The sequence below is a fragment of the Jatropha curcas genome, chromosome 6, assembly GCF_041381405.1.
Source record: "Jatropha curcas cultivar XTBG-Jc1 chromosome 6, XTBG_Jcur_1.0, whole genome shotgun sequence".
Taxonomy (NCBI): domain Eukaryota; kingdom Viridiplantae; phylum Streptophyta; class Magnoliopsida; order Malpighiales; family Euphorbiaceae; genus Jatropha; species Jatropha curcas.
In genome coordinates, this window is record NC_143156.1 from 23,267,931 (window position 1) to 23,283,634 (window position 15,704).

General features: G+C 35.2%; 1 protein-coding gene and 1 long non-coding RNA gene across 2 annotated transcripts; both read left to right on the plus strand.

The window, feature by feature from the left end:
• The first annotated feature begins 5,299 nt into the window (after nt 1-5,299).
• Nucleotides 5,300-8,718, plus strand: LOC119369986 (uncharacterized). Its single transcript, XR_005177529.2, has 3 exons — nt 5,300-5,532; nt 5,964-6,055; nt 8,115-8,718. It is a non-coding gene; the product is annotated as an uncharacterized LOC119369986 (long non-coding RNA).
• Nucleotides 8,719-12,406: 3,688 nt separating this feature from the next.
• On the plus strand, nt 12,407-14,971 carry LOC149495745 (uncharacterized). The gene is made up of 4 exons (XM_089723246.1): nt 12,407-12,707; nt 12,758-13,011; nt 13,091-13,171; nt 14,696-14,971. The coding sequence occupies exons 1-4, from the start codon at nt 12,407-12,409 to the stop codon at nt 14,969-14,971; spliced, it is 912 nt and encodes a 303-aa protein (XP_089579372.1).
• The last annotated feature ends 733 nt before the right edge of the window (nt 14,972-15,704 follow it).

Consider the following 15,704-nt stretch of genomic DNA (forward strand, 5'->3'; position numbering starts at 1 on the left):
TCTCCCACTTGAAGACTGATTTCAATCTGTCTTCACAATTTGATCAATACAACAGCTTTTCGTTTTGTTACTTTAGCAGGCCAACTGAAGCTGAACACAACTTCAGCTTATCGATAGTCACTATCTTTGTTAACATATCTGCCGGATTCTTACTTCCTTGGATCTTCTCCAGTATTAACACATCATCTTCCAATAGAGATCTGATGAAGTGATAACGAAGTCCAATATGCTTGGTTCTGGAATGAAATGCTGAATTCTTTGCCAAGTGTATCGCACTTTGACTATCACTGTGTAAAACATTCTTCTCCTGTTTGAATCCCAACTCTGTTAACAAACCTTGAAGCCATATCATCTCTTTGCTGGCTTCTGTCATTGCTATGTACTCAGCCTCTGTAGTGGATAAAGCGACGATCTTCTGCACCTGTGACATGCAACTAACAGCTGTAGATCCGATAGTGAATATATAACCGGTAGTGCTTCTTCGATGATCGACTTCACCTCCAAAGTCTGCGTCCACATAGCCTTGTACTCTCAACTCTCCCTTATCAAAGTATAAACACTTTTCAGTAGTGCCTCGTAGATACCTCAAAATCCACTTTACAGCTTCCCAATGAGCTTTCCCTGGATTTGACATATACCTGCTAACAACTCCCACTGCATGGCCAATATCTGGTCTCGTACAGACCATTGCATACATCAAACTTCCTATGGCTGAAGCATAAGGAATTTTGGCCATGTCTTTTCTCTCTTCTTCCGTCTGAGGGGACTGGTCCTTGGATAGGCGAAAATGGCTAGCCAAGGGTGTGCTGACCGGCTTAGCTTCGTTCATGTTGAATCTTTGCAATACACGATTGATATACTCCGCCTGAGATAACTGCAACACATGTTTTTGCTTATCTCTCGTGATTTGCATTCCAAGAATCTTTTTCGCTGGACCCAAGTCCTTCATATCAAACTCTTTTGACAATTGCTGCTTCAATCTTCTGATATCATCCATATTTGAACCTGCTACTAACATATCATCAACATAAAGTAGTAAAATGATATAACTGGACCTGTATCTTTTGAAGAAGCAACAGTGGTCGGCGTTGCACTTCTGGAAGCCTTCATTGTGCATGAAACTGTCGAACTTTTTGTACCACTGTCTTGGATCTTGTTTCAGTCCATACAAACTTTTCTTAAGTTTGCACACCATATTCTCTTTTCCTTTTTCTGAGAATCCTTCTGGCTGGTACATGTATATCTCCTTATCCAAGTCTCCGTGAAGAAACGCCGTCTTTACGTCCAACTGCTCAAGGTAGAGCCCTTCACTGGTAACAATACTCAACACAGACCTAATAGTATTGAGTTTTACAACTGGTGCAAATATGTCGGTGTAGTCAACTCCTTCCTTCTGCTGGAACCCTTTGACTACCAGTCGAGCTTTGTATCTCTTGGAACCATCATGTTCCTCTTTCACTCGATACACCCATTTATTGTGAAGTGCCTTCTTTCTTACGGGTAACTCAGCTAGTTCCCATGTTTGATTGGAGATTAAAGACTTCATTTCGTCTTTCATGGCAAGCTCCCACTTGCTGGCATCTGCCGTTTGACATGCTTCCTCAAAGCATTCAGGTTCTCCTCCATCTGTTAATAACAAATAATTCATATATTTTCTGTTAGGCTTTGGAGGACGTTCGGACCTTCTTAACGCTTGTGGAGGAGAAGTTTGTGGTGTGTCGATCGATTCCTCTGATTGAGGATCTTTAACTAACTCATTTGGCAGACTTTCTGGGATATCATCCACTTCTACAAACACTGGCCCACTCTGCTCTGAGTCGCTGGCAACTGTGTCATGTCTGTTCTTGTACATCATTCTTTCATTAAAGACCACATCTCTGCTGCGGATCACTTTCTTATTTGCTTCATCCCAAAGGCGGTATCCAAACTCATCTCCGCCATAGCCGATGAAAATGCATTTCTTAGATTTGGGATCAAGCTTATTCTTGCCATGAACACTTATATGCACATATGCTACACAACCGAAAACTCTTAAGTGTGAGAGTTTTACTTCTTTTCCACTCCATACCTCTTCTGGTATTTTGTGCTCCAATGGTATCGATGGACCTCGGTTGATCAAGTAAGCTGCTGTGTTGACTGCTTCTGCCCAGAACTGCTTTGGTAAGCCTGATTGTACACGTAAGCTTCTAGCTCTTTCTGTCAACGTTCGATTCATGCGCTCAGCTACACCATTGTGTTGAGGCGTGCCTGGCACGGTTCTCTCCATCTTGATTCCATGCTCATAGCAGAACTTTTTGAACCTGGTGTCTTCATATTCACCACCATTGTCGGTTCTGAGCTTTTTGATTTTCAGTCCTGTCTCATTTTCAACCATAGCTTTCCAAATTTTGAAAGCATCAAATACTTCTGACTTATATTTTAGAAAGTAAACCCAAACTTTCCGAGAGTGATCATCAATAAAAGTCACAAAGTAGTGTTTCCCACCAATGGATGAGACAGTAGTTGGTCCCCACACATCAGAGTGTACAAGCTCAAGTTTCTCCTTCTTTGGGGTTCTTCTATTTGTCTGAAAGCTGACTCTTTTCTGCTTTCCAAATATGCAGTCTTCACACATGTCAATTTCAATTGACTGAAGACCTGGTAGTTTTCCCTGTGAGTGTAGAATCTTCATTCCTTTCATACTCATATGGCCAAGCCTCTGATGCCATAAATTGGGAGTTTCACTGTTTGCTGCAACAGCAATGGAATAGCTTGCTCCTCCTGTGCTGTAAAGAGTACCACTCTTACTTCCACGAGCAACCATCATTGCACCCTTTGTAATCTTCCACTTATCACCGTGGAAGGTTGTTGTGTAGCCTTCGCTAGCCAACTGGCCTACTGAGATTAAGTTCTTTCTCAGGTCAGGAATATGTCTGACATCCTTCAACTCCCATGTAGACCCGTTCAACCTAATCTTCACAACTCCTTTACCAACAATATTACATGGTTGGTCATTACCAAGGTATACTTTTCCAAAGTTTCCGGGGGTATACCTTTTAAGGAGTTCTTTTTGTGAAGTTGCATGGAATGACGCCCCGGAGTCTAAAACCCAAGACTCCTGCTTGCTCTCCAAAGAGCATATAAGTGCATCATCTTCTCCTGAGGTGGAGGCAACATTTGCTTCTAACTTCCCCTCCTGGTTCTTAGATGCATTCTTGCACTGATTTTTATAGTGCCCAGTTTTTCCACAATTCCAACATTCGATGGACTTCGTGTTATTGAAATTGCTGGGATTCCTGGATTTGGACTCCTGTCCTTTGATTTGCCTCGGTAGTTTGATCTACCGCGTCCATTCCCTCTGGTTGAATTTCTTCCTCTTGATTCTGTATGCAAGACTGAAGAAGTTGAAGGTTCACTTGACTCTCTCCGTCGGATCTCTTCAATGAGAACTAGGTCACGAACATCATCAAATTTTAACTTCTTGCTTCCGGACGAGCTACTCACAGCTGTGACAGTAACATTCCAACTTTCTGGTAGGGAAGACAAAAGTATCAATGCTCGTACCTCTTCATCAAATTCAATTTCAACTGAACTCAATTGGGTTGTCACTGTATTGAGTTCATTGAGATGTTGGGCCACCGATGCGTTTTCCGTCATTCGTAGATTGAATAACCGCCTCATCAAGTGAACTTTATTTGCGGCCGATGGCTTTTCGTACATATTGGAAAGAGCCGCCATAAGACCCACCGTGGTCTTTTCTTTTGCTATGTTGAAGGCAACATTGCGGGAGAGGGTTAAACGAATAACCCCGAGTGCTTGTCTGTTTAGAAGATTCCAATCTTCTTCCTTCATTGCCTCTGGCTTTATTTCGGAGAGAGGTTGGAAAAGACCTTTCTGATACAGATAATCCTCTATTTGCATTTTCCAAAAGCCAAAATCTGCACCATCGAATTTTTCAATTTTCCACTTTCCTTCATCTGCAGCCATTACTCCCACTCGAGTCTAACTCCGCCTTGATTGTTAGTATACGTGAATAGTAACCGTATACGTGAATAGTAATCGTACACGTGAATAGTACTATATGTAAATAGTAATAGTACACGTAAATAGTACTATACGTGAATGCTAGGCTGAATAGTCACGATTCAGCAACAGTAACGCCAACAGTACTGTTCACCACCAACTTTACTGTTTTACTATTCACCACTAAGTCGATTCTGCAACGACTTTCCGAGCGGACAACACTGATAGACTCGTCGTAATTTTCTCGTCGTCGTGGTATATTTATTTTTGAAATACATCCACGAATCCGGTACCGCTATCTGACCGGCTGGACCTGCCGAAACCTTCGGCTCTGATACCAGTTGTTGGGAAACTACGCAAAATTTCCTATAAAACTAGATTAGTGAGAATGCCAAATAAAAGCGGAATAATAACACACACAAATTTGATAACGGAGTTCGGCCAATTCTGCCTACGTCTCCGGAGCTGCTGCAGATCTTTTACTAACAGGAGAAAAATTATACAAAGTGTTTACAACACTTATAACCCACAACTCATAAATTCACCCAAGAAAATTACTCTCAATTTTCTCTCACCAAAGCTTTTCTCTCTGAACTCTAGCTAATGGATTTCTCTCTGACAATGAGTTAATATAAAACACTTATGGAAGTGCTCTATTTATAGATGCAGAATTTGGTGGTTGGCCAACCATCACCTTCACTTTCTTTGGTTGTTGGCCAACCATGCATACCGAAGTTGACTGACAAAGTTCTTTGGTTGTTGGCCAACCATGCATACCGAATTTTGACTAACAGTTGAATGATAATAATTATTTAAACAACATATAAATATTGCACATGAATCGTATTTATATACAATCCGTCAACTTACACTTGCATTTGTTGATCTTTAATGGAGTTTTAGTTTATTCGTTTAGCCCAAATAGTGGCCTACTATACATATATTAAAAATAAAATATTTGTTTTTTGAATTTGGGTGTGGGGCACCTAATTAATACTATTGATCTAACGACATTTGCTAATCTTGTAAACTACGGTTGGGTCTTCCTAATATCAACATTTGCATGAGTAATGTAGAAAGCTTGTAAAACTTGTGAATTTACTAAAGTCACGAACATTTTTTTGTAACTAACTTATTGTCCATGCCATATGTTATCTTATTCAACTATATATTGAAAATTACATTTTGCTTATGACTTGTTAGTTATATTAAATTAATAATATTTTTAGTAATTTATTTTGAAGATTTTTGAGATATTAGAGTAAATTAATTATAAGGTGTTTAATTGAGATGACAATTCAATCAATCGATACTAAATATGAATGTTAGCCTAAATATCAACTATGATCGTAATGATAGAAAAATTAACAATGAAGAGACCCTTGAAATTGTTGTTCTCCTAGATAAATCTCACTAGATTATGTATATTTAAAATAATTAATTTCTCCTAAAAGTTAAACCTGAAGAAAAGGTATGAGGCTAGGGCATGCAGCTTCTGGAGAAACAACGGAAACTAATAAGTTCGATATGGTTAGTATTGCTGAAATTTCTATTTGAGGATTTCTTAATTTTTGATATTATTTCAATTTATAAAAAAAAATCGCAGAATACGATTTATTGTGTTAAACATTAGAATAAGATATTCTTTAAAAAGAAAAAGCAAAATCATCAAATCTATATATATGAAAGCTGAGATAAAGAGAAAGTTTGAGACTCTTTCTTTGTTCAACAATCTATTTTTCTTTTATTAGAAAATTTTAAAGTTTTTCTTTATTTTTTTACTGTGATTTGGCTACAATTAATATTTAATGATAATACTATCTATCTATATACAAAAAACGTAACTTTTTAATAATGATTAAAAATTTTAAATATATTATCTACATCATTTATATTTTTTATTTTAACCGTTGAGGAGTTTCGCGCGACTGTATTTCAAATGCATCTGGATAAATCCCCAGGTCCAGACGGGTTGAAACTGACATTTTTTCAAAAATTCTGGAGTATTAATGGGAACGATGTTGTAGCTGGTTGTATTTCTTGGTTAAATAAGGTATGTTTCCTTCATCTCTTTCTGAAACTCTCATTGTTTTGATTCCCAAAAATCATAATCCGAAGAGCCTTAAGGACTATTGCCCTATATCTTTGTGCAATGTGCTTTACAAAATTGTTGCTAAGGTATTGGCCAATAAACTTAAAAGGATTTTACCAAATACTATTTTACCTAGCCAGTCGACGTTCATTCCTGGAAGTCTCATAACGAACAATATTTTAGTAGCTTTTGAGACGATTCATCATATGAAATGCTTATATTGGGGTACCTCTGGGTCTATTGCCAAGAAAATTGATATTAGCAAAGCCTATAACTGGGTAGATTGGGAATTTCTAAAACAAATGCTGTTGAGTCTTGGTTTCTTCGAAAAATGGACTAATTGGATGATGATGTGTGTTACTAGTGTGAATTATTCTATTCTAATTAATGGTGAAGTTTTTGGTCCTATCTCCCTAGGCAGAGGTCTCCACCAAGGTTGTCCTCTTTCCCTTTATCTTTTTATTATGTGTGTAGAGGTATGTCTGCATTGATTTCGGACGCATAGAGGAGAGGGCAGGTTCACGGGCATAGGGTTGGTGCTCATTGCCCTAGAGTTTCGCACTTACCTTTTGTGAATGATTCAATTCTTTTCTTTCGGGCTTCTGTTCTTGAGAGTTAGAGGGTTAAAGATATACTAGAAACATATGAGTCAGCTTCTGGACAAGCTATTAATTTTCAAAAATCTAGCATCTTCTTTAGTCCTAACGTGCTGGAGAAATAATATTTCAGATGTATTGGGAGTTCATAGTCTGTTGGGAGGGGGAAAGTATCTAGGTTTACCTTCGCTGATAGGGAGAAACAAAAAAATAGATTTTTTTTTCTTTTTCCTTCGGGATAAGCTTTGGAAAAAAATTAACGACTGGCATAATAAACTTCTCTCTCAAGCCGAAAAGGAGATAATGTTGAAATCTGTTGCCCAGGCTCTTCCATCCTACTGTATAAGTGTCTTCTAAATTCCAAATTCCCTCTGTGATTGTTTACAAAAGATTATGAACTCTTTTTGGTAGGGTGATAAGAACTAGAGGGCAAGGGGAATTCATTGGCTCTCATGGGGGCGTATGTGCCAAAGTAATAAATATGGAGGGATGGGTTTTTGAGATCTTCTTTGTTTTAATATCGCTACGCTTGGCAAGCAGGGGTGGCGTCTTATTCACAATATACACACTCTTCTATACAGGATTCTCAAAGCTAAATAATTTCCTAATGAGGATTTTTTAAAAGTTGGTGAAGTTATCAACTCTAGCTATACTTGGAAGAGTTTGTTGTTTGCCCGGGAGATTTTAAAATAAGGAGTTCATTGGAGAGTGGGGAATCGTGAATATATTTTCGTGAGAAGTGATCCTTGGGTACCCAAAACTAATTCTTTTTTTTTTTTTTTGTTGAGGATGAATTTATTTTTATTAACACTCATATGTGTACTTATGATCTTATGAACCCTTTTAGGGATAATTGGGATGTTAGCAAGATTCTTAAGCTTTTTGCGTTAGGGATGTTAGCGCAATTTTAGCTCTTCCTCTGTCTTTGTTTAATCGGGTTGATATGGCATTTTGATGCTAAAGGGGTTTATCGAGTTAAATCCTATTATTATCTTGCTTTGAAAATATTGGGGAGAGGTCGGGTTATGAGCAGTGATCCTATTTGGATCAAGCTATGGCATTTACAAGTTCCCCCGAAAGTGAAGGACTTCCTTTGGATGTCTGTAAGGGCGTTCTTCCCACTAAGGTCAAGCTTTTTTTGTGTAGAGTGCCCATCAACAAATCTTGTTGTTTCTATCATAAGAATGAAGATGTTAACCATTGTCTACTCCAGTGCCACAAGGCTGAGGAGGTTTGGATGCTGAGTGGCCATGTGCCTACTAACAATGATCTTTCCTATCAAGATTTTTTTGTGTAGGCTCTTGATTCTCAGTCCTGTAATAGGGCTGCAAAGGTTGTTGTTATTTCATGGAAGATTTAGGCTGATAGGAATAATTTTCTCTAGAAGCAGCAGCAACTTCCTGCTTGTTCCCTTGTATTTGCAGCATTAGAGTTTTTGCAAGACTGGTGTAGTGCTGGCATGTTCTCTCATCATTTGCCTGGCCACGATTCTAATCATATGGAGCTGTGCTTTGGTTACCAAGGAACAACTGAATGGCAAGTATTTGTGGATGCTGCTCTTTTTCTGAATCTGCAGATGTCAGGCTTTGGTGCAATTTGTGAAACACTTAAAGGCCCGTTCTCTAGCTCTGTCTTTGGGTGGTTTTATGGCATTGGGTCAGTGGCGTTGACAGAAGCTATGGCTCTCCGTCAAGCTTTAATATGGGCTAAATCATCATTTCCCCTTCCTGGATGTTTATTCACATACTCTCAATTTTTTCTTCATGTGTAGTGATCACAAATGGAGAACCTTTCTGATTTTGGTGCTGTTGTTTATGATTGTAAGTGCATTTTGGAGCGTATGCCTAATATTTCTGTTTCTTGGATTCGTAGGCAAGATAATAAGGGGGCTCATTGTCTAGCTCGAACCTCCTATAGATTTTTCTCTTTTTAGGTTATAGGAAGTCATTCGCGATTGTTTAGCTCATTATTATTCTCTTGGTTAATACAACAGTATTTCCCTTCAAAAAAAAAAAAAAAAAAAAAAAAGAGATAGATAGTGGCTTTTATTTAAAGAGAGAGGAGTAGAGTTTACTCTATTTTGAGAAATAATAGAACAATTTTTGCATGAAACTTGTAAAGCTAATTAACATTCAAACTTATGGAATTGGTGAGAATATGAGGAGGATAAGCACTGAACCTACTAATCCAATGAGACTTGCCCATGTTTCTCACCTTTGGTCAAAATGTTAGTAACAATACTAATGTACATGTTTTTATTTTTGGGTTTTTCTTGCAATTAGTGACGATTCACACGTGACTACACAATAACATAAACAATAAGGAAACAAGGTACATATAAGGAAAGTAGTAAATTAATCTTTTAAAAAATCTTAGAGTGCAAGCCAATGAATAGTCTAGTGCTAAGTGCAAGTACGATATGATAATAGATTTAGATTTGAATTTCTCTCCCCCAATGCTAAAAAAAGAAAAATCTTAGAGCATTTAAGACAACATCCTGTAATTTAAATGAAGAAGGAAATAAAATATTTATGAATTATTTAATTTTGTATTCTAGCAACATACTTAAAAAGGAAAAGAAATGGTAATGAGATTATAAATCATGTAATTTTGTATTCTACTACCTCCATTCCATAATACTTGTCACATTTGTGATTTCAATGAGCAATAAATCTCTTTTTTCCATGTTTACCCTTTGTATATGACCAATAATTACTACTTGCATTTAATGGTTTTCTTAGAAATCACTCCCTCCGTTATATTTATATAGAGAAAATTTATTTTTTGGGTGTTCTATTTATATAGAGAAAGTTTTCTAATATGGTAACTTTGGGATTAATGCGAAAGCCAAAAGTCCAATGCCCTTACTTTTGTTTATAGATTAAATATTGGCTTTGAGAGTATTTCAAGAAAGTGGCAGATATTATTGTGGATGGCATTTAATGTTCAAAAAGTGACTAAACCATGCATTATGAAAATGTGAGATTCAAACACATTATGTGCACAGATTAAATTTCACTAAGAAACTTACGCTTAACATTTAACTGTACATATAATTTACTCACAACTCTAATAAAACCTCAACCGAGTGAAATTTCCCTCCAAATGATAGTGAAATAAAAATAGTTGTCCCATTCATATTATCTTAATTAACGTTCCATTTTTTGCATTATGCCAAATTCTATAAACTGTTTTAATGGATATGGATAAACTGTTTATAACTTTACAAATGTTGTGAGCATTTGAATCACCCTTCTCAATTTCAGAACATAGCAATATACAAACTATATTTTTCACATCTTCAATAATGTTTTCCTTTTGTTGCCTTTTCGAGCCTCTTCTGCAACGTTAATTGGTAATGGTATGGTTTCAGATTCTACAAAAGGTGGTTGTTCAGTGGATGACAGGGATATCGAGTCTAAGGATTGATTGTTAAGTATGGGCACATCTTTTGAAGTTGCAAGCAAGTCTTGAGGGATTGTATTCAAATCAAAAGGAAAGAGTGTATCCATAGCGTCTGTGAATTAAATTTTAGAGTTGTGAACTCATCCCTATTTAAATGAATTCAGCTTTAAAATTTTTGGCTTCAAATTTCATTTTTTTACGTGCAAATTTGGAGAAGCAAAATAAAGAATTTGAGGTTGAAAATTTTGGCTCCAAATTTTCTTTCAATTTTCACATCAATTTTTTCAATCCAGATTAGATATTGAAACTTTAATGCGCAATTGCAATTAAACAGCCCACGTTTTTTTTTGTTATTGAAAGTCTAAACAAATAAAACGCCTTTTTTAAGCAACATATCTTGTCTCTCATCATTTATCACATTTTTATTGAAAATTGAGGAGCAATTTAATATATTTTCAAGGGTAAATTAGGGAAAAATTCACAAAAAAACATCTCCTTAATCCTGAATAAATTTTCACTTTCTCTATATAAATAGAACGGAGAGAGAAGTATTTAATTAAAAGTAATATAGTCAATTTACTCAATAATTTATTGTAACTAAGACAAATTTAATGATTTTCTTAAAGGACGTGAAATTTTAAATATGATAAGTATTATGAAATTGAGGTAATAACAATATACTAAATTATTTCCTATCACTAATTGGATATTCTTGTAATACATTGAATTATTAGAAAGGTTGGCTAGTTTGCAAATGACCACATTCATAGAATTGCAAAGGAAGGTGAAGGGTAAATTATATCCTGCCTGAAGAGTCACAAATTTTCATAATTAAAAATTCTATAATTGGAACCTACAATAATGATCTATTTCATTTTCTTGTTTATATTATAATTTTATTTTTTTATTTCAAACGCCTACAATGATATTTGGACATAAATGCTAGCTCTTTTTTTTGGCAATTCTCATATTCATATATAATTAGAAGGCTTATTTAATGCTCCGCATAAACTCCTTCTCTATCTTTTGCTCTGCTCAACAGAAAATGAGGCAAATAAGTGAAATTTTACATGGGTTAAAGCAAATTTTTTTAATGATTTTGCTCCGAATTTTCAATTCCTAGAATAAATATAGTTGTTAAATTGGCTGAAAATGACGGAATGAATTTAAGTATTCTTAAGGCTTATCATTAGATATTTTTTTCCATAGCTTTAATGATCCCTATCGCTCGCTCTCATCTTCCAATGGTATAATTCTATGAGCTAAATCATTAAAAATACCTCAAATTTTACAAGTAGTTTTAATTGCACCCTAAATACAACTTTCTTCTCAGAATATCCTGAATTTTAATTTTAGTTACAATAGTATCTTAATTTCAAAATGTACTCAATTTATAATGAACAAAATATTATTTTTATAGGATCTAGTTTAACCTTTTCTCCAAACTAGACTCCTTCCCACCACAACTGCTTATAAATAAATAAATATTTATATTAAATATTAAAATAAAAAATAATTTATTCATCTTAAAAATAAAATACTTTTATTTATTTATATAATATTGACAACAAGTAATGATTTTCCAAAATAAAATGATGTAATAATGAATAAAAATTATTTTAAAAAAAGATTAAACCTGAGTGTAAACAAACTTCCATGCTTAAAAAATGATAAAAAAAAAAACCTAAACTAATATTGTATGCTTATAACTAATTAATTATTTTTTTACTTGGCTTATTATGAATTTAAATTCCTAACCAATATTAATTAGAGTGTTGTTAAGCAATAAATTTTTAGTTCACTTGATCATAAGAGGGAGTATAGGTTCAACGAAAAAAAAAATTTTTATTCATTAAATTGGATACAATTTGAAATTAGAATGCTATTTGATCCAACTATACTTTGGATTACATATTGTGCCTCACTTCTCACATATGGACTGGGCCAAACATCAATCAATTCATTTAGAAAATAAACAAACACAGCTAGCATAAAAAAATTATTTATATTGTTAGATCAATAGATGATGTGTCTGACGATTACTAAATTTTCTGTTTATAAGTCAGATCCATCTTCTTGTACAGCTACACTTTTCTTCTCAATAACAAGGATACAATTTTTCCATTAACGCTCTAAGAAAAGCTTGATTACAAAGCACTCTAAATCTTGTTCGTGGTATCAGAGCTTATAATCTTGATATTTTGATTATCGATCACTTCTACTTCATCTTCTTGTCTAGCTTTTCAATCTCCTGCAAATACAAAGGCTATTAAGATGGCCCATAACCCAATCAGAGATAGAAGAAGAAGAGATGGAATTTTACAAACTCATGAACTCAGATAACCCTAAATCTAACTTGGTAAGTGTGCTACTTACTGGAAACAACTACTTGTCATGGAGTAGATCCATGTTAATTGCTTTAAGAGCCAAAGATAAACTAGGTTTTATCAATGGCAAAAATTGCCCTAAACCTGCATCTGATTCACCATTTTATGAGAAATGGTTGAGAGTAGACAATATGGTTGTGTCTTGGATACTGAACTCTATATCTAAAGAAATTGTTGAGGCTTTCTTGTATACTGATAATGCTCAAGAGTTATGGAAAAGGTTAGGTGAGAGATTTGGTGAAAGTAATGGACCATTATTTTACCAAATCAAGTAGGAGATATCGGGTTTAACACAGGGAATCCATCTGTGATGGTGTATTATACTAAACTCAAGAAGTTTTGGGATGAGTTGACTTGTTTAAGGCCTTTACCAAGTTCTACTTGTGGAGCATCTAAGAAAATGACAAATCTAGAGGAAGAAGGCAAACTAATACAGTTCTTGATGGGTTTGAATGAAGGCTATGATAATGTGAAAAACCAGAGTCTATTGATGGAAACCTTTCCAAGTGTTAATCGTGCCTATTCTATGGTACTAAAGGTAGAAAAACAAAGAGAAATCCACAACCTGAACTTTGAGTCTAATGATACCTGATCACTGCATTTTGCAGGATTTGCAGACTGATGGTGTTATTGCCTTTGGGTGGGAGGGTCGGAGGCAGCCTATACCACTTAAAACAAGCTTCATTTCTGTCACAACCATCATGTACCATATCTTTCCCTTCAAATGATATTTGTATAGCAAATAATGCCTGTAAAGAACACAACAAACATGTGAATTTACTTTGGCATAGTAGGCTTGGACATATATAAGATTTGAGGCTTAAACACGTATCAAATTTCTTGGATTTTAATTTAGAACCTTATGACTGTTTCATTTGCCCAATGTCTAAACAACAAAGATTAACCTTTTCCACATAGTGCTAGTCAAACAGAAAAACCATTTCAATTAGTCCATATGGATGTTTGGGGACCTTACTCGCTCACTTCAATTAGAGGACCTTGGTATATGGTGAATATAATAGAAGATTATAGTAGATACACTTGGGTTTGCATGATCACTAACAAAGCATAAGTATTTAGTGTAGTGAACCATTTTGCGAACCTAATAGATACTTAATTTCAGCAAAATATTCAGAAAATAAGAACGGACAATGGGACTGAATTTGTGAAAAGAAAAAAATGAAAGAACTCTTTACTACAAAGGGCATTTTACATCAGTTGACATGTCCCTACTTACCGCAACAGAATGGTAGGGTTGAGAGGAAGCATAAAACTTTATTGCAAATTAGTAGGGCTATCATGATCCAAGCCAAATTATCTAACCATTTTTTGTTTGAAATTTTACCTAAGCAAAGTAAACAGAGTTCCAACTGAGGTTTTAAAGTGGAAGTCACCCTTTGAAGTACTACATAACAAAATTCCAGACCTAAATTACCTAAAAATTACAGATTGTCTATGTTTCGCATCCAATGTTAAACCACATAAGTCAAAATTTGATGCAAGAGTTATATCTTGTGTTCTACTAGGTTATGCACTACAATAAAAAGGATACAAACCCTATAACCTAAAGATAAAAGTCATATTTCATTCTAGAGACACTTCCTTTAAGGAAACTATCTTTCCTTTTCATTCAAACAAACTAGAAAACATCACTCATTTTAACCCACATGTCTTAATGAAAATCTAGCAGGTCCCATTAACACTACCAGCACAGTCACGCAAATTCAACCGCTTCCCACACCTTAGACTATAATAATCCCAACAAACCAGGACATTCCCTTTACATTACATGATCCCATCACAAATTTACCAACAGATTTACCAACTCAAACACAAAATATACAAAACACAGCAAATACACAAACACAATTACTCAGCAATGCCATCTAGCCTTCACAATCATTAAACATACCTTTACCTTCAATATTATCTGACCAAAACCCTACAATTACCTGAGCACACTTTAACAGCCTTTAGAAGAAGTTCAAGACCAAAATCTAAACCAGCATGGTTGTTAGATTTTATAGCCACAGTTACCTCCAATGGTAATTTACCACTACCTGCAAATGACACAGACAGAAAATCAGATTCCTAATTCACTCTATCATCTGCATGTTCCTTTTCCACATTATACCTTGCTTTTCAACCAAATTATCCAAAATTCATGAGCCTTTATCTATTATCATGCAAAACAAAATGAGAATTCGTTGTAGGCCATGCAAAGTGAGCTTGAGGCTTTAGAAGCCAATGACACATGGGTATTAACTACATTGCCAAAGGGTAAAAAGCCTATTGGTTGTACATGGGTCTATAGGGTCAAGTATAGGTCTGATGGGACTGTTGACATGTACAAAACAAGGCTTGTGGCTACGGGTTTTAATCAAATGTTAGGGTTGGACTATACAGATAGTTTTTCCCCTATTGCCAAACTGGTAACAGTGAGAATACTACTTGCACTTGTGGTGTCTAAAGGTTGGGCTTTGCACTAAACTGGACATTAACAATGCTTATTTACATGGCTATATTGAAGAAGATATTTTTATGAATATCATGGATGGCACCAACAAAGGAAAACAAATTTTTTGAAGTACTTTGTTATTTGATGTACATTATTGGCTATAGATCTGCTTTCTTATTAGAGGTTGTGATTGAGTAGTTAAATAATGGATTAGTGGCCATTTTTGAGTTGGAGAAAACTGATATAAAGATAATAAGGTGTCCCTTGCACTTTTACATGAAAGATTCAAACTATATCAGGACAATAGAATTAGTCTAGTAGCTTATGCTTTGTTTACGCTAGGCAAAATATTGCCTCCACAGGAAAAGGGCGCGCCTATTATGTACCTTGAAATTTTAAGACATAGAGAATATAGCAAAAATATGCTTGGAGGCTGCAGTTGTTGCCCATCTAATTTCACCCATAAATCTATTGAAGAAACATATCAGGATTGGCACCAATAGTGGCAAACAAAATTTTTTATGTACTTCATTATTAGAGGTACATTACCGATAATATATGTAATTTCTTATTAAAGGTTGTGATTAGGGAGTTAGAAAATGGATCAGAAGCCATTTTGGAGTTGGAGTACACAAATATTATAATGTGTCCCTTACACTTTTACATGAAAGATTCAAAAATTATCAAGACAATAGAATTAGAGAAATAGCCTATGTTTTATTTACACTACGCAATATTACTTCCGGAGGGTAAGGGCACGCCTA